Source organism: Choloepus didactylus, chromosome 10 (assembly GCF_015220235.1).
Source record: "Choloepus didactylus isolate mChoDid1 chromosome 10, mChoDid1.pri, whole genome shotgun sequence".
Lineage (NCBI taxonomy): Eukaryota > Metazoa > Chordata > Mammalia > Pilosa > Megalonychidae > Choloepus > Choloepus didactylus.
In genome coordinates, this window is record NC_051316.1 from 98,578,225 (window position 1) to 98,601,392 (window position 23,168).

General features: G+C 49.3%; 1 protein-coding gene across 5 annotated transcripts in view; it reads left to right on the plus strand.

Moving 5' to 3' along the window:
- Positions 1–23,168, plus strand: part of DENND1A (DENN domain containing 1A) — a 669,505-nt gene that overhangs the window by 632,578 nt on the left and 13,759 nt on the right. For 3 of the 5 annotated variants that reach the window (XM_037851268.1, XM_037851271.1, XM_037851270.1), the window contains 2 exons: positions 10,584–10,643; positions 16,862–16,950. In XM_037851268.1, the coding sequence (XP_037707196.1) occupies positions 10,584–10,643; positions 16,862–16,950 (149 nt within the window). The remainder of the gene's footprint in view (positions 1–10,583; positions 10,644–16,861; positions 16,951–23,168) is intronic. The other 2 variants (XM_037851269.1, XM_037851272.1) reach the window with 1 other exon arrangement.

A 23,168-nucleotide genomic window follows, 5' to 3' on the forward strand; every position in this document is an offset into this window, starting at 1 on the left:
TTAATTGCCTGGCCTGGAAGAGGTCACTGAGTCCCCTTTCCAGAGATGCTGTGCATTCCTGTCTGTACAGCTGCAAAATGAGGAGAAGGTTTTTATTTTAATTTTCTAGTGGCATACTGTTCGGGGTGGACATCATTCCAGAGATGATAAATTAGCCTTGGATTTGCTGAGCTGGCCCTGGCTCTTAAATGCATTGAGGAAACTCACATCGAGTAGGGATCATGGGCCTGGTGAAATGCATGTGGCTGCAAAGACCAGGCTCTCTGTGCGGTTGGAAAGACTTAGCAGGACAAAAAACTCAGAGGATGTTGCAGGGCTGGGGGGTGCCCCCAGGGAGGGAAGAGCACCCTCAGTCTCTGGGAGATAATGTTTCAACCTCTTTCTTCTGCCCTTTGTGTACTGGGGCTGGTGGAAGGAGTGTGGGCTTCTTCGGGCTCAGGCAAACCTGGACTGTGCCACCTGTTAGCTGTGAGGCCTGGCCTAAGCAAGTCTTTGTGCCACATAGCCTCAGTTTTTTCATGTGTAAAATGGGGCTTTCACCTTCTTTTCAGTGTAGTTGAGATCATTAGAGACCATTCACATGTAGAGCTCCTAACACAGGGCCTTGTATATAGCAAGGGCTAAAAAAGACGGTAAACCCTGATGATAGCAAAATGGGATAATCTCTCTCAGCATCCAGAAACCCCTCCTCCAACCCCACCATGCATTCCCACTCCTGGGAATGTCTCCTTAGCACCCGTAATGGCATCCCAGGTGACTATCCTGCTCTCCTGGTGTAGGTAGCAGGGAAGTGCCTGCCTCCTGTTTCTTTCTAGGCAGAGAATGGCACGCGCCCACAAAGCTCCATGCCCCTGCCCAGCCAGCAGCCACATCTGGTGCTAGACCTCTGGCCACCAATGGGATGCCACCCATTCAGACCGTGCAGCTGCACCCGACTAAACACAAAAGACTCCCCTCCCCCAGCCCCACTGCTGGCCTTCTTCCTTCCCCCGCCTCTGTCCTCCAGGCAGCCAGGGTCACCCGGCCCCCTCGCCGCCTTCACTCACAGCTGCCTCGCTGCTTTTGTTCAGCATGTGAACTTCCCCATCAGCCGAGCTTCTTGTACGGGAAGTAATCAGGGATCTTGACAAGACTTCAAACCACAAATGCCACTACAAATTAACCAGCACCACTACAAAATACTACTCCTGTCAACATCAGGGAAGAATGCACTGCTCTTCAGGACCAGTCTGAGACGGCTTTCAGCTGAGCACGCACTCACGGCAAAGAAAGTGCCCAGGCCCGGCCTGAGAGAAGGGCCTCAGAAGGTGACTTGTTGAGGCAACTGACGAGTGCCTGAACCTTAAGCACTCCCTCTCCAAAGATGATTGCTTACAGAACTGGTGGCAGGTGCTGCCACCTTTCTTTGAGGGCCATCTTAAATCCTGAATGCCACCCTCACAGGTGGCACCTCAGGTCGGCAAGTTGTAGGGCGTGTTGAAACTTTACTTTGGAGCCAGACTACCAGAGATGGAATCACAGCCCCTCCAACTTCCCAATTATGCAGTGTGAATTTGGGCAAGAAGCTTCACCTCTTGTGTAAATTTGGGCAAGAGGTCTCAGCTTCCCTGTCTGTAGAATGGGGATCATAATGGTGCTCTCTCCCAGAGTTGTTAGGACTGACTGGGATATGCTGAGTAACACCTGGCCCGTCATGGGTGTTCTAGAGTGCCCCTCCCATCCTCCCTTCCTTTCCCATGAAAAGGCCCCTTTTTGTTGCCGTGTGTGGGTGGGGCATTCACCAGCTGAATTTATCTTCCTTGGCCATGATATAGAAGTCCATCCCATGCCACGTCTGGCAAAGGTGCTCCCTTCGAAATGATTGCCGGCTGCCTCTGAAAATTTTGGGGGCCCAAGGCTTCCAGGATTCCCTGCTGAGTGACCTGGTGGGGGGGGGGCTGCCCCAGTGCTGTCTGCCACCAGGGCCTGGTCTCCTCCAGCTGTCCTCACTGACACCCTGCAGTGGAGGGAAGCATTCGATCCTCCCCCACAAGCAGGGTCCGCTCTCGTCGAGACTGGACTAAGAGGATTGGAAATAATGATAGGAGTTGGGGGACAGGCAAGAGCTGGACCAGAGAGAGCTTGTTGGGCATTTCAAAGAAGACGCTCTACAAAAATATAGCTTCAATATGCTCCTTTTTGGAGGCATATCAAAAGAAGCCCTCTTTTATTTCCATACCTTGCATAATGGCAGGTTTCCAGTCCCGAAGAGTAGAGGAGCCTTGCTCTCAGCCCACAGGCCCTTTGTAAAGCTACAGAGAGCTCTGTCTTCTCCTCCCCACTGGGTCCGTTTCATGTGTAGGTCAGAGCATTCATGCGGCTACTAGCCAGGAAAATTAACCAGATGAACTCTTTCCTCGTTAAACAGTGATAGAGTTTAATTGTGAATGTGCTCTCTTATCTTCTCCATTCCTGGCACCGTATCTGGTTGGGGTGCAGCTCTGGGACCATCTGAAATGTCCCCAGAGTCTATCCACCTTCCCCTTCGGGGACACCAGGGCCTCTGGGCCTCCTCCATCTGGGCCATATGGGTATCAGGAGGGGAAGGCACAAATCAGGAGACAATTGACACAAAGGATCTAAGACCTCCTTTGGGGCCAGCCTTGGAGGCTCCAGCTGTCATTGGGCAGACCCTGCCTTCTTCAGCTCTTGTGAAGGAGAGCTGCGGGGGCCTAGCTGCTTCCCCAGGCAGGACGCCCCCAGCCCCGGCACCCCCACCCAAAACTTTGCATGTGGGGCCCCCAGCCTTCAGCAGAGCCACTTGGGCATCTGTTCTCATCCACCTCCTGCCCTGCACCACTAATCCTCGTTGGGATCTGGCCTGTCTCCCCACTGGCTTTGACATTTTATCTTCTGAGTCTCCTAGGGTACCCCCCAGCAGTGAAATGGGAATGCTGATTCTGACCTCGCAGGTTGTTATAAAGATGGTCCAAGGTAGTAGGTATGGCCTCCATTGTTGATTGAGTGAATCCACGTATTTGTTCCTAAACATCTCCCTCCAACACACACACCCATACATGTATCACAGGGTCCCTGCCCCAGTCATAATTAACTTGAGACAAGCCCCTCTTCCAAAGGCCTGCCATAAACTTGCCCTGTGTGACCTGGGCAAATCATAACCCCTTCTCATCTGCAAAGTGGGGGTAATAGTCATAATTCCCTGCATGAGGATTCCCTAAGCTCCAAGTATGCCAACAGTCAGGCCCAGGAACACAAGTAGCCAGGAAGTGCTTGGCCCCACCCATAGCGCTGGCTGGCGGCTCCAGGCTGGAGGAGCCCCTCTCCATGCACACTGGGCTCTCTGCCCTGGAGTCAGCACCCAGCAGGGGAGCATTCCCCCTCCCCTGCAGCCCGTTTGGAGCACCTACTCATCCATGCTGCCCAAGTAATTAACTTGATATTCCAACACGGCTTCCCCTCCTGACCTTTTGGAAACTGTGTTTTGCTGCATCAACAAATTAACTGCAAATCAGATGCTGTCCTCATAAGTGTATCCAATGAGCATACTCACCTGGCCCACACGGCTGACAGATATAGACACCAAGGACCAGGCAGAGACTGACAGAGGCTGAAGAGTCCCTTGCTTCTCTGGGACCTCCACATCAATCACACTTCCAGCCTTACCCTCTCTCATGGTCACACACCTCCCAGCAGAAACACGGCTGGGGCGGTCAGTTGACAAGACAGAGGCCTAAGCAGACCCGGCTGGAGGGGATTATCTGTCCTTAGAGGCCCACCCAAATACCTCCCATCCCTCTTTGACACCAAGAACATCAAGTTCTCTCTTGTTCTGTGTCTCTGTTTGTGTCCTTCCCTGCCTAATCCGTTCCAGTGTTCTCAAGAGAAAATCCAAACTTCTTAGCCTGACATTCAAAGACCCTATGTTATCTGATACCTGCCAACCTCTCAACCAAGATCCCAGTCTGCCCCATCATCAAATCCACCCTCACTCTAGGCTTGCTGGACCACGGTGGCTCTCCCCTGCCATGCAGTTGGTCTTCCCACACTTCCATGCCTTCACCCTATTTGTATCCTCTGCCTAGAATACTGCTGGCCTTTCAGGTCTCAACTCAGGTCCCCTCCTCTAAAAAGTTGACCCTGAATTCTCCATCACCTCCATCCGGGATAAAAATGCTTTCTTTCTACTTCCACAGATCTGTCCATCCCTGTGTCCCACCTGCATTTGAACTTGTTCTTGGTTTGCCGGTCCCCTTCATCAGAGTGGGTGTCCTTTGAGAGGAGGGGCCATGTCTTGTTCTTGCTGTACCCCTGTGCCTGCCATAGAGTAAAACCCACTGTTCGTTGAATGAATGCACGAATGAATCATGTGCCTCCTTTAGAAGGCCCTGGAAAGAGATGTTGGGATAAGGAAGGAAGGGGGAGACGTCAGTCACTCTTTAGCTGGTCTTTTCTCTAAGGCATATATCTTTAACAACAGCCTCTAACTTCAAAAGGGAGAAGGATTAGAAAAACCAGGTCAGAAAGGATTCTAGATGACTTTGGAAATTTTACTTGAAAAGGATAACACGATAGACCAAGAATACCTACTGGTTTTAGTTGCCAGTACTAGCTGTGTGACCATATGCTAGTTCCTTAACCTCTCTGGGCCTCCTGTTCCCTGTCTCCATAACAGGGAAATAATGCTTCCCTAACTTGCCTCGCCATAGGATGTAAGGCTCAAAGGAGAGAAGTGCTTTGAAAGGAAAGCGCATCATATAAATAGAAGACATTATTATTAAAATCCAGTCTCCTTCAACAGAGCCTTGCTGACAGCACTCCTTCAGAAAACCAAGTTCCTCACATCTGCTGGACTTTTCTGGGATAAACTGTGGATCTGGCGGTGGGACAGAAAAGTGTATGGTCCCATTTCCTCATCAGGATCCTGGAAAGAGCCTCACTCAGCTTTATTTGCACTCTCAAGTCATCCTCACAGCACTGATTATGACTCAGCAGTTATTTCCAGTTTACAGAAGACTGAACTGAGCCTCAGAGAGGTTAAATAACTTCCCCAGGTGGCCACGCCAAGAGTGAACCCAACTAGAAGAGGACAGTACCAAGGAATGAATCCGTGTTTTTCTTGGGGTCTGGACCCACATATACTCATTTAACTCTAAGAAAGTCTTTATTTTCCCTTTGATAGAGGTCAAATCTCACTAGATTATACATTTCTTAAGGATAAGGGCTGTATCTTACTTAACTCTGACTCCCTGGGCCCTGGCCCAGGGATGTTCCATAGATACACACAGAAGGAGTCTTTCCACCCTTCCCCCTATCCGGGAAGGCAGGTGCCCCCTCAGCCTCCAGCCCTCCCAACTCTGCTGTCATGGCCCAGCTCAGGAAGGGGCACGTGAATTGTGGAATTGAACTCTTCTCAGCAAAAGACTGCCAAAGGCCCGACCTTTTTGAACTCACTCAAGAAATAGCCGTTAGTGTCGCTGCATTTCTATCCATTCAGAGAACTGGGGACTATGTATAATGCACCCAAACCCGTACATTTCATCCTCTGCTCCTTCTGCTTTAAGGCTCTGCTGCTTTTCCCTTCCCCTCCTCCAGCGGTGGAAAGGGCACTGGATTCCCACCCTCAGCTCTACCCATTACCAGCTGGTTGCTAGAGTGGGCCGCTTACCTCTCTCGGATGTGTTGCCCTATCCATGGAAGGATATGCTCCCTGCCACCTGGAGCCGTAAGAGATAGACAAGATCGGACTCAAGGCCCTGGGCAGTGGGCTGGGGGTGCAGAGAAGAACTAGAGGCACCAGACAAGGCCTCTGCCCTCAGGCAGCTCTCTGTCAGTGGGGAGGAACTGCTCCTGGCTCACTGAACAAAGTCCCAGCCAGCTCTGCAGTCTTCTTGTGGCTCACCTCACATGGTCACAGTCCCCACTTTCAGCTAACACTGGGTTCAGCCTCCTGAGCACTGAGGTCACTTTCTGGAAGACGGTGTGTTTTCTGAGTTGACCGCTCCCAAGCTTTTCTTTTTACCTCCTGCCCTTGCCCCCCCCCCCCCGTCACCGCCACTCATCCCCTGTTCTAACTGTCCCGAGAGTACTCACCTGTCCCCAGTCTGTGTCCCCAGTTGTAATCCACCCCACATGTTTGGGAAACAGCACCCACCATGGCCCAGCAGCCCCAGTGCTCTATCTCCTGCTTCCCAGAAGCAAAAGCATCCTTGTAGCAGCACATCCCTGGTGAGCCCACCCTCTGTGAAGTGCCTTAAACGTCCAGCATCCCTGCAGTGGGGTTTCATGATTACACCCACAGATGAGGACATGAGACCCAGGGAAGCCACTGGCTTTGCAAGGGTACTCAGCTAGCAAACTAGGCTTAGAGCCGCACCCGGGGCCTCTGCTGGAGCCAAGAGGACTGTCTACAGATCAAACGCTCCACTACCCGAAACCTAAGACTGCTTCTCATACAATCACCATTAGATCCTGTGGGCATATCCAGGTGCCTGCCTGCCACCAGGCTCAGCGTGGGTCCCCAGAGGCCATGGGCTCCTTGGCAGGGCATCCTGATAATTAGTGCAACCGTCCGCTCTCCCTGCCCCCCCAAGTCCCAGGGGGGTCTTTAATGCACACCCACTGGGAGTTCACCTTTCTTCTGGTGACCACCCCAAGAAGGTGTCCCTGTCACGTGCTCCAGCATCAGAGTATACTCAGGATTAGGGGGTACAGCTCCCTCTCCAGATCCACTCCCATCTCCATGTCCATTTCCTCTGGTGACCCTTGGCACTGGCAACCTACAGGGAAAACTCATGGGATGACAGGGCAGTGTGCTTTCCTGGTCTTGGTTGGTTTTTTTTGCCGGGTTTTGTGTTTATCTATCTGGGTGCGCCAAGACACCTTGTACCACATTACTCTTTCTTGGCATCTTTAACCCCATCCCCACCCCCTCAGGTTACTGCGTTAGCTTCTAGGTTGACTGTGGTCAAGAGTTTGCTTTCCTCCCACCATTTATAAATTCAATTGCAAAAGAACCCGCACCTCCTCATCAAAGGAGGTAAAGTTAACTGCACAATCTAGAGAATTAACATTTGTTGATTTTCTCTTATAAGCAAGGATGTTTAGGTCAAAAATAATTTACTGAGCACTTATTATGTACCAAGAACTATACTAGACCCCAGAATAAAGAGAGAAACGAGACAAGTAAACCAATAATTGCAATCCTTTGTGCTAAGTGCTGAGGCTGTGGATACATGGTGGCATAGCACTGGACCCACACTGCTCAGGGATGGGGGGCAGGCAGGGAGGGCCTCCTGGAAGAGGTGGTACTTGAGCCAGATGAAGGATGAATAGGAGCCATCAAAAGTGAGACAAAAGGAAAAGGAAGGATGTTCCAGGCACAGGGACCAGCGTGAAAACACAAGAGAACATGAGGCATTCAGGGAGAACACGTGGATGAGTAGGGCTGGATGTGAGAAGGAGGGGCAGGGATGGGGGGAAGAGAGGCAGAGAAGGTTCCAGAAACCAGATTGCAGAGATTGTTGGGGCTAGAACCTGAAATGCCTCAGGCAGCATTTTTTTTTTTTTATTTGAGGTGAAATACACATAATGTACAATCAACCATTGTAAAGTGAACAATTCAGTGACATTTAGTATATTCACAATGTTGTGTAACCATCACCTCTATCTAGTTCCAAAACATTTTCATCATCCCAAAAGGAAACCCCAAACCCATTGAACAGTTGTTCCCCATTAACCCCTTCAGCCTCTAGCAACCACCAATCTGCTTTCTGTCTCCATGATTTGCCTATTCTAGATATTTCGTATAACAGAATCATGAAATATATGACCTTTTGTGTCTGACTTCTTTCACTTAGCACCAGGCAGCTTTTACCAAGGAATATTAAGGGCTGTTATAGAGAAAACAGAGCCTGTGTTCAAATAATGTAGGAAACAGGACTTTAAGAAAAAAAATAAGAGTTAATAGGTGTTTGTGTGCTTTTGGGGGAGGGGGTTGTTGCAAAATTTAGCAGCCTTTTCTGTGCTAACAGTCGCTGTGACTCCAAAAGGAGCAAGACGGTAGACAGCATTCCCAGACTTATGTGGCTGGGGACCCCCTTTTCTTTCCTTCACACAATGCATCTTCCAGGATGGTGTTTCTCAGAAGACATTTGGGACATGCTGGCCTTCCACCGAGATGGTGTAAGCTGGCAAGTGCACACTGGATGTGTATTATTTTTTAAGACCATGTAAACAAGTATAGAAGATGGATTAGGAGGGAGAGAGGCTGAAGACAGGGAAAGCTGCTAATGGCAACAGTCGCTAATGTCTGTTGTCCAGCACTGTACGAAGAACTTGATGTACGTTATCCAGTTGAATCTTCCTAGCCGTCCTCTCCAGAAGGTGGTGTTAGTGCCTGCACTTTGCAGATGAGAAAAGGAAGTCTCAGGATGGTTAAATAACAGGCCCACAGTAACTCAGATAGTAAGTGAGGGAGTTGGGGAGCAATCCTGAGACACTTCACTCCAGAGGCCATCACCCACCACCCCACCCAGAATGGGGGTATTCCAGGTCAGAGGAGACGAAGCCTGAACTGGAGCAGGGCAGTGGGGTTGGAAAAGAGGGTCATCCAGAAATAGAGTGGACGAGGCTTGGGGGGTGGGATGCAAAAGTGGGGCACCTTGACCCTGACCCAGGCGTTGCTGAGAGCGGCGGCCTGTTACCCTGTGGAGGGGATGGGCTCCCCACTCCCTATCATTTTACTTCCTCCTGATGAGCAGTGTGAGTTGCGGGCTCTGTCCCAGATTTGCACCATACACTTCCCTTAGGCCATGAAGGTAAAAAGACATGACTTAGTGGGTGGCAGTGCCCTCACCCCTGTCCCCCCAGGTAGCATCCAACTAAAAGATGAACACCAAGCATGAGGTTCTCTGCCATTAGCTGGGAAGCCATAGTGTATTTCCATCCAGACATGCTCTCCATAAGCAAGGGAACTCGGTTTTCCAGCGAGTCCCTCAGCAAGTTCTCCCCCTAGGCTGCTCTGGCAGGCCCCGTGCTGGGCACCAGGAATCCAGGGACAACTGAGACACAGTCCCCACCCTCCAGGAGTCTGGTGTAGAAAATGAGTTCTAAGGCAGGTTTGTTACCCTAAGTATCACTCCTCCCAAGCAAAGCTCTAAATCAGCACTGTCCAAGAGAAATGTGAGCCGCATATGGTAATTCTAAATATTTTAGTAGCTGCATGAAAAAAATAAATAAAAAGAAACAGGTGAAGTTAATTTTAATGATATATTTTATTTAAACCAATATATCCAAAATACTAGCATATCAACATGTAATCAATATAAAAATTATCAATGAGATATTTTGCGTTTTTATACTAAATCTCTAAAATCCAGAGTGTCTTTTTCACTTACGTCTTAATTGAAACTTGCCACATATACCTAGTGACTCCTGGTTTGGACAGGGTGGGTGTAGACTCTGTCAAATAGTGATAGACCTTCATGAACTGAGCAGGTGGATGAAAAGAGCCAATTGGAAACCTCCAGGGTTTGCTGTGGGTATGTGGTCTTGGTGTCTAGTATGTGAATTTTTACTTTCCTTACTATGCCTACCCATCTCTCATACCTGGCCAGGGCATCTAGATGGGCAGGCTGTTGAGAGGACAAAAGCTTGGCACTCAAGATAAAGGGTTTGAGGGTAGAGCCAAGAAGTCTGTGCTCTGGGTCTTGATTTCAAATCATGACATCAAAAACCAAACTCTTTATGCAAATTTGATTTGTTTATCAGCCATTTATCGAGCTGCTATATTTTCCAAGTCCCACACAAACTCTGCAGGCACAGTAATTAATATTTCAAGGGAACAAACATTCGAAAGATAGTACAGGGGGGATAAGGGGTGAGATACTGTGTGATAAGTCCCACATGGCAGGGAGCACCAGGCGGTGGGGACACCAGAGGCAGCATCTGGCCTGGTCGCAAGTTGGGGAGGCTTCCTGAAGGCGGCTATACCGGGGCAGAGTTTAAGGACAAGTACACATTGGCCAGGCAGATCAGCATGGAGTAGGTCATTCCACCCTGAGGGGAAGGCAGGAAAGCAGGCAGAGAGCCCTGCTCCATTGGAGGGTCTGTCTGTGGGTGGGCGTGGGCGAAGGTTGAGAAAGGTCTGTGTGGGGCACGGTAGGGCCCAAGACTTGGAGGATTTGGAATGCCAGCCCAGGGCTTAGAGCTGCCGCTCAGGAACAGGCAGGGGCACCACAGATCTTGACCTGTGGGCACGGGGTGGTCAGACCGCATTTTGGAGAGATCCCCTTGGCCAGGATAGAGAATGGACTGGATGAGACCAGGCAGAGAGCCCTGTTGGGAGATGACTACAGTAATCTGGACTAGAGACAAGGCCAGAAGTAAAGAATTGGCAGAGGGATGAACTCAGAAAATGAAAACTGTAGAACCCTGTGACCAGTTGACTGTGGGGGTACGGGGGTAGGGGGCATCGAGGCCCACCAGCTCTGCCTCGGGTGTCTGATGCTTTTTCTCAGGCTGAGTGGAAATCCATCAAACCATCTCAGGGTATACTGATGTTTCAAGTTTCCACTTTAATGCAGCCAGAAAGACCCGGTCCCACTCGACCACCGCCTCCCAAGATACAGCGCTCATCGAGGCCCGTGAGTAGCCGGTGGTCCCACTCTCCCCCACCTAACACTGCCTGAGCCATTCTCCCCCAGCCTGACTAAACCTTGGAAGTTTGAATCCTCCTGCCTTGCAAGAGAAAAATGGGAATTAGGTATTCCAGCTTCCCTCTCTGCGTGGCATGAACCTGAACTCGCATCTTCTGGGCTTCTCTCTCCTTTTTTCTGAACAAGTTCGGCAACTTGCAAGTCAGAGCTGTAGGTAGCCGGGGGCCACTGCACGGTGTATTTGCCGTGTGTGCGTCGTTTGAGCAAATCTTGGAGGTTGATCCATATTCCCAGCCAATGAGCTTTAAAGCCTTGCTCCAAAGGCCTCTTCCTCACAAAGGAAGCAGAAGTCTGGCAGCAGGGGTCTCGTTCCCGCCAGATCTGGGTTTGGCAACACATTTGATGTACCTTCCCGAGGGCGGAGGCTACACCCTCTGATGGGGAAGCTACTCCTCCTCTTTCTGGCCTCACGTGGAGATCCACCGCCCCACGTAAAGTGCAAAGTGAGGGTGGAAAAGCAGGACAGATGTGTTAAACCCACTGACACCTGGGCATGGATGAGGGTGGTAAAGAGACCCATGTGTTTTAAAGAGAAATGCCATGGAAAAAGAGCAGGTGTGGATCCTGGGCTATGCACTGGTGAAGTCGTTTTCCCTTGTGAGCTCAGACTTTGGCAGTGCTGAGGCATAATAACTTTAGCAGTTGCCTTTAAAGTGGGAAACCTGCCAGGACCTCATCAAGGTCCTATTTACCAAGAGAAGAGCTTCTCTGTCTATTGTTCAAGGCAGCCACCACTCGTGCAGCCAAGCAAAAGGGGTCAGGGTTCCCGCCCAGTTGGGATCAGATTTCCCCACAAACTGGCGTCTCCACTCCCTCTCACCATGTCCAAATCTGCCTTGTGAAAGGTGTGGGGCTGAGCGGTGCAGGTGACCAGGCTGAATTGCATCTGTTTTTAATCCGCAGTGCATGCGCCAGGCATCATCGGGTGGCTTCTCCCTGCGTGGATGTTGGATGTGCTGTGGCACTGTTTTCCTTCCCATGCCTACTTTGTGTGGGCGTTAGAGGGTCGGCCGGGGTGGGAACTTCACCGTCACCGCTGGCAGCTGTGAGTCTCCAGTTGCTGGGTGGCCTCAGGGATGGTTCCATCCTCTACCCGAGTCCAAGCACAATTAGCACAAACCCCTAGCAGTGCAGCCATCAAGAGCTGGAACGTTTCTGCTCACTGTCATTGGAAGGAAGGCACAAACAGCAGAAATCACACAAAAACTCCTTTGGGGACAGGCAGCCCTTTAGGGCTGAGCCTTGTGTGACTTCATGAGAGATACAGTTCAGTGATTAGCAACATGGATTTAGGAAGCAGACAGAACTAGGCTTGAATCCCCATTCCACCACCTACCAGCTTTGTGACTTTAGGCAAGTATTTGGGCTCTCTGAGCCTTACTTTTCTCTCTGTAAAATACCCTCTTTCAGAGAGCTTTTTGTGAAAATGAATGTAGATAATATTTGTGAAGAACCTATTATAGTGCCTAACACAATAGCGGTTCTTATCTTTTAAACAGACTTTTAAATCTTAAAACTTACATGGAGTGGCTCAGCTTAGTAGCTGATTAATAACCACCATTTGCCCAGGGTTATGGTTGGCAGATCATATTGAAGTGCATCATCATGATTGAGCCTCCCAATAGCCCTGTGAAGTAGTTGTCGTCATCACCCATTGAAAAGAGGAGAAAACTGGTGCTCAGTAACTTAACCTCAGGCCCTCAACTGGCAAGTGGGGTCACCAGACTCCAGAATCTGTGTTCTTTGCAGACCATCAAGCTCCCTGTCCACCTCCATCTCCATGGAAATGGAGATGGACTTAGTATAAAGTACTGGGGCAGAAGGAAGAAAAATTGAGAAGGAAAAAAAAATAATCAGCAGCAGCCACCTGGGCTCCTCCTGGAATCTCTAGGACAGTGTTGGGTCCTGGAAGGGACAGAGAGGTGGTGAAGAGCCTTGACATTTACTGAGCACCTTTTATGTGTCTAGGACTGTGCTACACACCTGCATAGTTATTGTCTCATTTATCCTTACAACAACCTGGAGGAGACATATGGTTTCCCCGATTTACAGCCAAGACCACAGAGATGACAAGAGGCCAAGCCAGCCTTTGAGCCTTGCCCCTCTCCACAGCCTCTTCTCTCTCCTAACCAAGCGGCCTCCCCGTAAGCCGGAGTTATCCTGTGGGCGTCTCAGGATTCCCCTTAAAGACCTGGGATCCAGGGCAGGCAGAGAATCTCTTGAAAAGCATGATTTGGGGCAGAACTGATCCCCTTGGAAAAACGTTAAGTCTTAAAGACAGTTGCAGCAGAGTCTGTGTAGTCTCACCATTGTGAGGACTCCTGCAGAGTGGGGTGTGTGCACAGCCACATCGTCTGTCCACCAAAGACTTGGGAAGAAACACTGCCATGAGAAAGCTGTGAATCGCACTGCCTCTGCCATGGTGCTGGCACAGGAAGTGACTAGCCCCCCTTGATTTATGGTGCCCCAAAGAGGCAGGGTGCCTAGGAGCACCAGCTCTCCTGGGCTTGGAAGTCAGAGAGGCCCACTCAGTTTGAATCACAGCTTGGCCACTTCCTGGCTGTGTGACCTCGGGCAAGACTGTTATCTTCTCTGAGCCTTAGTTTCATCTTGTGTAAAATAGGTTTAGCAACACCCACCTGGCAGAGTTAGTGAAGTCATATACATAGAGTGCCTAGCACAGTCCCTAGTATGAAATGGACACAGACCAAACAACTTCTGCCAAGCAGGATCGCTACATGCCTGATTCAGGAGTCCTAGAAAGTTTGGGCCCTCTGGGGTCCCACAGTCCCAGGGCCCTAGGGGCTGTTCACATGCCTCCATGAAAGCTTTTCCAGTGGGCACCACTACACACTAGACATGAACCTGGGAGAAACTGGGTATGGAACCTTAAGAGGACAGGCTGACAAACTGCCATGCCATAAGCCCAAGCGATGCCCAGCTCCTGGCCCCCCAGCCAGATTTTGCAAGGGCTGCAAATATTCTGGACAGAAGTACAGTGGTTGGCCTGGCGTGGCAGGGGCATGGGGGGCTGGCCATTCAGCCTTTCTGGGAGCAGTTTTGTAGCCTAGCACCTGTGGCTGGAGTTCAGATGTCAGCAGAGGATTTGGATTTTCTTTTTAAAAAGAAGAAAAAGGAAAGAGCAGAAGAAAGCATTACCAGTGTCTCGTGTACTAAGGGGAGTGGGGTTGGGGCACACAGCGGAAAGGCAGGCTGTGGTCAGCCCGCATGTGAAGTGCTTTATAAGCTTTGTATTTATTATTTCTTGCTCACCATTAAAATCAAATGTACTTGGTGCTTTTGTATTCAATACACATTTAACCCTGCCGACTTAGATTTCTCAGGTTTTAAATCCAGTGGGGAATTGGCTGGTTTCCCAACTTTCCCCTCAAGTCCCCCTTGAACAGAGCTCTAAATCCCTGTTTAGCATTTTCTCCCCTGGTGCTGCTGGTAGCCTCACGGTGGTGGGGCCAGTTGCGGTTGTGTGTGTGTGTGTGTGTGTGTGTGTATGTGTGTGTGTGGTTTTCTCCCTCATCCCCAGCCCCCACCCTTCCTAAGTACCCCAGAAAGATGGATGTGATCGCTGAAATATGACGAGCCGGTTGTCTGCATCGTCCTGCGATTCAGGCTCAATTAAACCATTTGGTCTGTGTGTGACTGTGCCGGGTTGTGGCTCTAGCTGTCTGCGATGACCCTTGTGTGTATGTGTGGTTCATGCACGCGCCTTCCCCTCTTGTGCCTGCCTCTGTGAGTGTGCATTTGTGAGCTTGCATGTGTGGTGGAGCCTCTGTGACTCTGAGCATGTCTCTGGATGGTTGTCTGTTTGTGAGTCTCATTTTGTGTCTGGCTTTGTCCACACCAGTTAGGTGTGTCTGTAACTGTGTGGGTGATTGACTGTCCCTGGGTCTGTGGTGTCGTTCCCTCCCTCCCCCGCCTTCCTGGGCTCCCTCCCCCACCTCCCCAGCCCCCTCCCCCTTCCCTCTCCTTGCTCTGTTTTATCATCCCTAATGAAGCAGTCTCCTCCATCGATCCTGCTGATTGCCAACCCATTCCTTTTGTTTGTTGGCGCTGAGCCATTCAGCGGCACTCTGACAGCTCAGCTCGTCTAATTAGCTCTGTTGTTCTTTTTCCCCATGTTTTACCACGTTGCAAGTTCAGTCGAAGTTGCCACAAACTTAATCCCCCCCCGTTTCAGCCACAAGTTCACATTCTTAACCCGCCTTTATTGAAGCAAGGAGCAGCCGTGTGCAAGGACGAACTGACAGGCCTTAATGTCTGACCCAGGGCCTCCTGGGACAGGGGCAGAGTTTCTCCCTCACCCCAACTACACCCTCACCTTTGTGGGGCAAAGTCTGGGGGCTCATTCCAGCCAGGTGATTCTCTGGCTTGAGAAACCAATTTAGGGTCAGAATGGATCGGGAAAATATCCACTCATTTATTCAACAGATATTTACTGAATGTCTGCTGTGTGGCAGCCAGGCCCTGTTCTAATAACAATGACAATAATAGTAACATTTATCTTGCACTTCTTAGATTCCAAGCAGCAACATTTGTTTTTTAGAAATCTCCCTGAGTGACCAGGCCTTGTGCTCATAGCTAGGCAAGGACAAGATCATCATGGATCTCATCTTCAGATTCAGAGACAGACCTCCTCCCCACAGAGGTCTTCCTTTTATTATTAGTAAGAGGAAACAGAGGAAATCCAGGTCAAAGAGAAGCAGGCTGAGCATTTACTTTGCCCCTGCTATGTGCTAGACCCCATGTTAACGCTTTTGTTGCATCATCTCTCAGTCTTCACAATAAACTCACAGAAGAAGACAGCAAGTTTGGTGGAATGCATTTAGCTTTTACCACATCTCCAATTTGCCAAAAAAGGCTGAGCTCTGACTGGCCATCCCAAAGGAAAAACTTTGGTTAGATTAGACACGCGGAGACCTGCAGGTTTGATGAGACTCTATAAAGATTTGTCTTTTATGCAGCCAACTTGTATAATTGTTCCCAAGCCATTCTTCTGTGTTGCCCACAAATTGCTGGGGGGTGTCCACTGAAGAGAGCAGGCAGGAAATGGAGTGTGCGTGTTTGCGTGTGTTCACGCACTCTCCCTTCCTGCCTCATCAGCAAAACTCAGCCATTGTGACATTTGCTACCTTGGTCTTCTTATCTGCAGAGAGAATGCGGGTCCTCCTGCTCTCCTGCTCAAGTCGTTTTTATTGGAGTGAAATTCACAGATAGACTCGGCTTCCTCCCAGCCCCTCTCTAGCACTGGAAATGTTCGGACATGACGGTGCCAAATTTACAGCCACGTAATGTTGATTGGACCAAATGAGTATCCTTCTAAGGGCACCTGGAAATTCTTAGCCTAACACCCATCACTGGTCCTGGTTGGGAAGGGGAAATGTCTTTTTCTATGGGCCCCCTCCCTGGCTTTCAGGAGCGACAGGTCAGAAAAATACCATCTTGTCACTAAAGCACAGGCAGAGGGATTAAGAAGTGGTATATTTTTCCCTTACAAATATGCCCACCGCCGACCCTCGCACCGAATCTGCGTTGCTGAGTGTAGCTACACAAGGCATGCAGCACCCAGGCTGAGCTGTACTCAGGAAGGTGGGCACAGGGACGCCCTGGAAACAGAAAGCTGATTTTCATTGGCGTCCTCTAATGCTATTATTTGCTTTTCTCCCCTCCATTTTGAGAGGAAGACAAGCATCCTGCAACTCGCTTGTAAAAAGAGCAAAATACGCAAGTGTACCCTAAAAACAATATCTAAGTGAAACCTTTTTGTTCTGCCAAACCTGTTTCTGGGTTCCAGAGGAGGGCAAGAAGGAATGTATCATTACTGAGGACCCTTTGTTCTGAGCCCTGTGTAGACATTATCTCATTGAGTCCTCGCAGCAGCCCTACACGAAGGTCAGTAGAACTGTCCGCATCTTGCAGATGAGGAGACCAAGCTCTCCAGAACTTTCTTGATTTGAGTGGGCCTCTGAATTCCAGTGTATACATCTGCTGCAAATTAAATGATGATGTTTCCAGGATAAATGGGGCCCTAAATATTTATTTTAGGGCCGTTTATTCACATCTTCAAAATGTTTTTGAACACCTTTTCCAATTCATTTGTTCTTGGGGATTTTCCGCTGTTCCCATTTTAGGTGCGTCCTCCTCGTCCACATGTTGTTAAGAGACCGAAGAGCAACATCACCGTGGAAGGCCGGAGGATGTCCGTCTCGAGCCCTGAGCAGTGAGTACCCTGTTACTTACTCCCCTCCCCTCTGTCTGCAAGAACCCAGCAGGGCCGGCGCTTTGTGGAGCCCAAGCCTGCAGCCCCCACCTTTAAAAGGCCTCCCTGCAGCCCCGGAGCAGGCATTTCACAAAGAGGTCAGTCGGGGAGCAAGTCTTGATCTTCAGTGTTGGCTTCTACTTGGTCCCATTTTCACACCAGCAGGAGGCCCCAGAGGCCAGAGAGCTGGGCACCTGGGCTGGGTTTTAAGTGGTGAGGCCCACAGGGTATGTACGTACGTGCACAGGCTCAGAAGAAGGTCCAAGGTCCTTTCTCATGCTGAAGATATAAGGTCAGCAGGAGAGACTTAGGGACCTAGTCAAGGAAGAAAACTATTTAAGGAGGGCCATCACCTGCCTAGGCCTGCTGGTGCCCCGGGTCTCTGCAGCTCTGATCTACTCATACAACCATCCTTACCCACTCTTCCACCTCCACCACTATCGTTTTTCATACTATCTACCTCCCTCCAACCCAGAGTTCCTCAAGGGCAAGCACTGGGTTTTATGCACAATGCCTGGCATAGGACCCGGCTTAGGGTAAATCACTGAGTGGATGCTGGCTGGATAGGGTGAATGAATGAGATAGGCATACAAGCAGTGGCCAAGGCTGAGCCACTTGAACAGGGCAAGCCTTAAAGCTGCAGACAGCCACCTGATTCTAGAGCCAGTCTGGACAAGGTAGTACTTCCTCTGTGCCGTGCTTCTCTTTATCTCAGCAGCTACAGCCTGGCTGCCTGTAAGGCCTTGAAGATGTGCATCAGTTCATCTCGGTCTAGGGTTGTTGGGGAATCAGAAAAATTACTCCAGGGAACCATGTATCCTATGTGGATAGAGGAGGATCTCCTCTTATGTCTGCTCTGCTTCTGGAAAAGTTCTCAGGGAAAGAAGTGAAAGGAGAGGGCCGGTCCTAGGCAGAAAAGGAGTCAAAAGGAAGGAACAGTTCTGAAATGCAAAGCTGTAGTCCAACCCAGGTTGTGATATGTTTCAGCTCCCCCAGCATTCTACAGTACAGAAATACTTGAGAGTGCTGTGTACTTTATAGAACCAGCCTACACATTTGCAACCCCTCCCATCTTGCAAGAAAGCTCTGAAGCGTGTCTGTCTGTCTGTCTCCGATTGTCAGGAGATGCCTAGTTATGCAAAAATTTGGAATAGAGGGCTCCTGAAGTTGAGTGTAGATTTAACTTTTGCTCTGCACAATAGAATGGTGGGAACGTTGCAGGATAGTTCCTGGGCCATGACTGGCATGGATTGTGATTGCCCCCATGTGGAGAAAATGCTGCACAGCTTCAGAATGCCTCAGACCCTAAAGGTTTTCCCTTACCATGATGAAATTAGTCACTTTTTTTAAAAGTCATCTCTTTAAAACTGGGGTAAACCTTTTAGTCGCCATACCAGGATACGGGTCATGGGCCTGTAGATATTTGAAATGCAAACCCAGCATATTTTTGCAGTGCACAAAAATAACCCAGCCCAACAACACTCCACATTCTACAGAAAAGCATTACTTATTTTGGAGCCAGGTTCCCTATTAGAGGTTGGACTTCCTTTTCACATGTATGTACTCTGTTGTTTTTTTCAGACTCAATGGTTGGGAAAGACTTTTATGCCAGAGCCAGTGCCTTGACATTCCCAGTGTTCTGGTTAATATCTGAACTGTGTCGGTGTCATTCTCAGTTTCTTTTTGCAACAGCCCATGTTTTGGACTTCTGTTCGGGATGCATTTGGGTTGAAATGAGCCAGTGGGAGCATGGGGGCCAGTTTGCTAGGTTGGCAAACTGGCTGTGATAGAAAACAAATGACAGGTTCTCTGTGACTATTTAGCACAGCAGCTCTGGCCCACAAGGAGATGGAGGAGCACATTTAGGGACGTCATTCCAAGGGTTTCTTTCCTTTTCACATTTTGTTAATGAAGTGGGGGGAGGGGCCTGTTAGCCCATAATGCCAGTGACATCTCTGGTGCAACACGGGTGTTTTCCTGCGTCTCTTCCCATGCTACTCCCCGCCCCATGCTCCTCCACTTCCAAATGCCATGTCACAACAGCACTTCGATGTGTTTTTCTCAACTGTCATCAGCTCCAGCTGGCAAGACCAACTTCTCGAAACACAGGAAGCATCCAGTGGAAAATATTTTAATAAAACAGACTTTTCACAAAATATTGTTCTGGGGGAGAAAAGGAAACAGCTCCACCAATCTATCAGCTTTGTGTTGGGAGATGTGAGAAGACAAGTCAGCAGGCAGGAGCCAACTCCTCATGGGCCTGTGCTGGGGGTGGTTCCATGTGGGCACAGGGACGCAATGCCTGACCCTTTAATCTGGCTGGGTTTTCTTCAATCACTGATCTTTGTCTCCACTGGGAATATCAAAGGGCATCAGAAACATAGAGGAATTGAGCAGCAGAAAGGATGCATAATCTTTGAAGTTGAGGGAGGAGATTCAGTCCTCCTGACTTCTTGCTCTAATTCACACTTCTAAATAGCACATTAAATAATTAACTTTGTGGACAGCAAGATGGAGCTGATTAAGAAGACGGTCTCCACGGCAGCTCAGCGTTTGGGGATTCATCCACACCCAGCAGCATCGGCTGTCTCTCTCCAGCCAATCCGTCCATCGAAGTCCTTTCTTCCTTTCCAGCTGATGTCCATCTTCATTGATCCACGTATCCATCTATCCATCACCCATTCATTCAGCAAATATCTTTGAAACCCTACTAGGTACAAGGTGCACAGGATTTTTTAAAGGAGGCCTTAAGAGGCGGTCCCCATACTAACTCTTTTGTTGACTTGCATCTTCCCAAAATGAGTGCCAGTTTTTCTTCCTGAAATCAAGGGTAGGTTTGCTACCCCTTTACGTCATTTGATGGCCATTGGAAGAATACTTCTGAAAGATTTCTAGGGAAAACATTCCTGCTGCTTTTCAGTTATCTTTAACTGATTAATATTCAGTTAATATTTCTCTTCAGGAAGTATTAACTACCTGCATTATTATTCAGAACAAGATTGGTGGAATGCCTGGGGGGATTCCCTAGAGTAAGGTTAGGGTTGGGAGGGATCAGGAAGAGTTAGGAGGAATTAGGCAACGGGGGCTGTGGGTTAGAGGCCAGCAGGCAGGAAGTGTGCTTGTGCATCTGTTGTGTTCTAGTCCCCCTAGACTGGTATGAGCTTTCCCTTCCAGAGAGTGGGGACTTGGGGCTCAGAAAACTTATTTGGTCAGTGTCCCCAAGATCACCTGGTTAGAAAGTGTCAGGGCCAGGATTAAAAATTTTGCTTAGATTCTCTCTGCTACACCCCACTGCCCTCCTTGAGACAGGGCCCATGGAGGTCCATTTTTAGTCTGGCTTTGCTAAAGAGACAGCCGTGTCCTAAGATGACTTGCCTGGTACTGCACCCTTCCTCTGTGGTTTCTTGAGGCTGGAATTCGGGGATGAGGGCTGTTCAGAGCTTTTACTGCCAAAGAAGCAATGGCCACCGGTGCCTGAGTGGTTTCTACTTGGGGAAAGAGAAAGAATTAATATTTAACAGGTTTCCCATTTAACAGATGGAGAAACTGAGGCTCAGAAAGAGACTTTGAGTAACTTGCCCAAGGTTTCAGTTCTAGAAAATGGTAGAATCAGCTCTGACCCCAGCTGTCTGATAACAGAGGTTTCATCCTCACCCTTTCTTCTGCACCATCTGGGCTTTGCTAAGAACCTAATTATGATTCTGTGCTTCTCTGAATGTTGAGGACGGTGGCTCCTGCAGTGGGTGCAGTGCGGTTCACAGTTTCCACCTGGCCAAGGTGGGCCTTGATTGTCTTCAGCCATAGGGCACGTGGCCGCCAGGTTCCAGGTTATTTTCCTTTAGGCTTGCCAGGTACCTCATGCTGAGAAAGAGACAATAGCAAGCTCTGAAAGGCAGCATTGTGATCAGGCCACCTCCCTCAGTGCCACACACTGGGTGCAGACTGAGGCCAAAGGCAGGGAGTGGCTGTGCTGATCCCCAGGTGCTGCTCTCAGCCACTCGGGAAGTGCTTGCTGGGAGGCAGCAGTCAGGAGCAGGAGCCCTCCTGGAGTTGCCAAGAGCACAGAAGGAGGTGATTTAAGTGGAACCACTGCCTTATTTAATCTTCATAACAATGCAGAAGTATAGGGCTGTCTTCCAAGTCTTAGTGGTTAAGGGGCTTGCAGTTGGTGGTGGGTCTAAGAGGGGCCCAGTCCTCACCACCTGCAATCCTGAGCTCTTGATTCAGCTGCACACCTTGTGCCCTACTGGGTGAGGCACAGAACACCCTCGTGTCACATGGGCTGCATCCTGGGTATGTGAAGTTTTATTGTTGTAAAGTGTAAGACTGGTTCCAATTCAGCCACCAGGGGCCTACTCACCGTTATCCCGCTCATCCCTTTGGCAAGATTCATCCAAAATCTGCTCTTTTCAAATTATCTTTTTTGCTTGTAAAAATAACCAAGAGCCTTGTAGACCATTTGGAAGTTAGGGAAAAGAGACAAATTCACATTGAATCCCACTACTTTAATTTCACTACTTATTATTAGCATTTCTATAGATTCCTTCCAGTATTTTTCCTATGTATACTTTACAGAGCTGTACCTTCCTTGTGGTGTTAGATCATAGGGCTTTTTCTGTGTCTTTATAACCCCCATTGGGGGTGACTACAGAAGACCCCATTGTGTATGTAAATGTTCTACCTAACCATGTCCCTGCATATTGAATTTGTAGATTGCTTCCAAATTTTCACCAGTATGAAAAGTGCCAGGGTAAACATCCTCATTCTTGAACTTTTTTCTTATTTTTGTATTATTATAAGAAAATGAATGATTAATAACTACATTAAGAGCTATGCGCTAAGCGCTTTACGTACACCATTTTATTTCTTCTTCACAACAGATCTGTGGGGAGCAGGTATTGTTAGCTCCATTTTATAGAAGAGGTAACTGAGAGTCCGAGAGGCTGTCACTGCCCTTGGTCACACAGCTACTGAGTAGCAGAGCTAAGCTTCACACCAAAGCCCTTAACCAGTCATAGAGGGAGAGTTCTCCATATTCTAAATACCTTTCCAAATGAACATACCACTTTATACTCCCATCAGAACTGTGGACTCCGTGGGATTTTGATGGTCTGGAGGACCCAGAGGAGCATGTGATCAGCATTAGAAATCCTTCCAGCTAAGGAAAAACTGCAGGTTGCGCTAGCTGGGCCGGCAGTCCGTTTACCAAACAGCCAGCCCAAGCTGCTTAGAAATTGGAGAGTCTGATCATCTGAATTGCACTGCATGACCCCAGAACCCAAGGCCCCAGAAGATTAAAATAAGATCAGAAGAAGCTGCCAGAATCATTTAGTGAGGGCTCTGCTCAAAGACCAGGTCTGGGAGCACTTTGCAATAGGATCTCCTCAGCCCAGTTGCACACGTGCTCTGGCAGAAGAACTTGCTCCTCCCTCATTCTCCTCAGGACCTGGGCTCAGCATGGCCTCAGCTGTAGGTTGCTCCTGACTGTGGATTGCAGCAGGGTTAGAGCCCCTTGCCCTCCTACACAGACCCAGAGTGGCTTCAGGGTTGCAGGCCAGTAAGCTGCTGCTTGGGTGGCAGCCTGGAGCATGGAAACAGCATTGGCATCAGACAGACCTGGGTCAGCATCCTGGCCCACCAGTTACCAGCCCTGAGACCCTGTGAGCCTTTGCCCTTTTAAACAGGATGTGTATTAATATATCAAGGAACACAGTTTAGGAAACTGCCCACAGGAGTTACTCTAGCATTCTAAGTTAGCACACATGCCAGTCTCTCCCCACTCTGGCCCCAGGCTCCTCTTCCTGCCTTGTCTCCTGCAGTGACTGCCATAGCTCCCCACTCTGACACTCTCCCTGACACCTCCCACATGAACCGCCCGCTCCCCCTTCCTGTGCCCACAATCCCCTGGGCTTCCCTGATGTAGTTTTCTATTTACATCTCACACACATGAACACACACACACACACCAGAAATCTGTGAGCTTCTTGGGGGCAGGAGCAGTGTGTCCTTCAGCTTTGACTCTTCGATTCCAAGAAGGGGGTCTAGCCCATACTCTGCTCAGGGGATGTGTATTGAATGAATGAACAAAGGAATCACTGAAGGCAGTTCGGAGCTTACAGCCCAGCAGCTTGGAGATGGGTGAGAGTTGTCAGTTAACAACCCCAAATGGGTAAAGAATA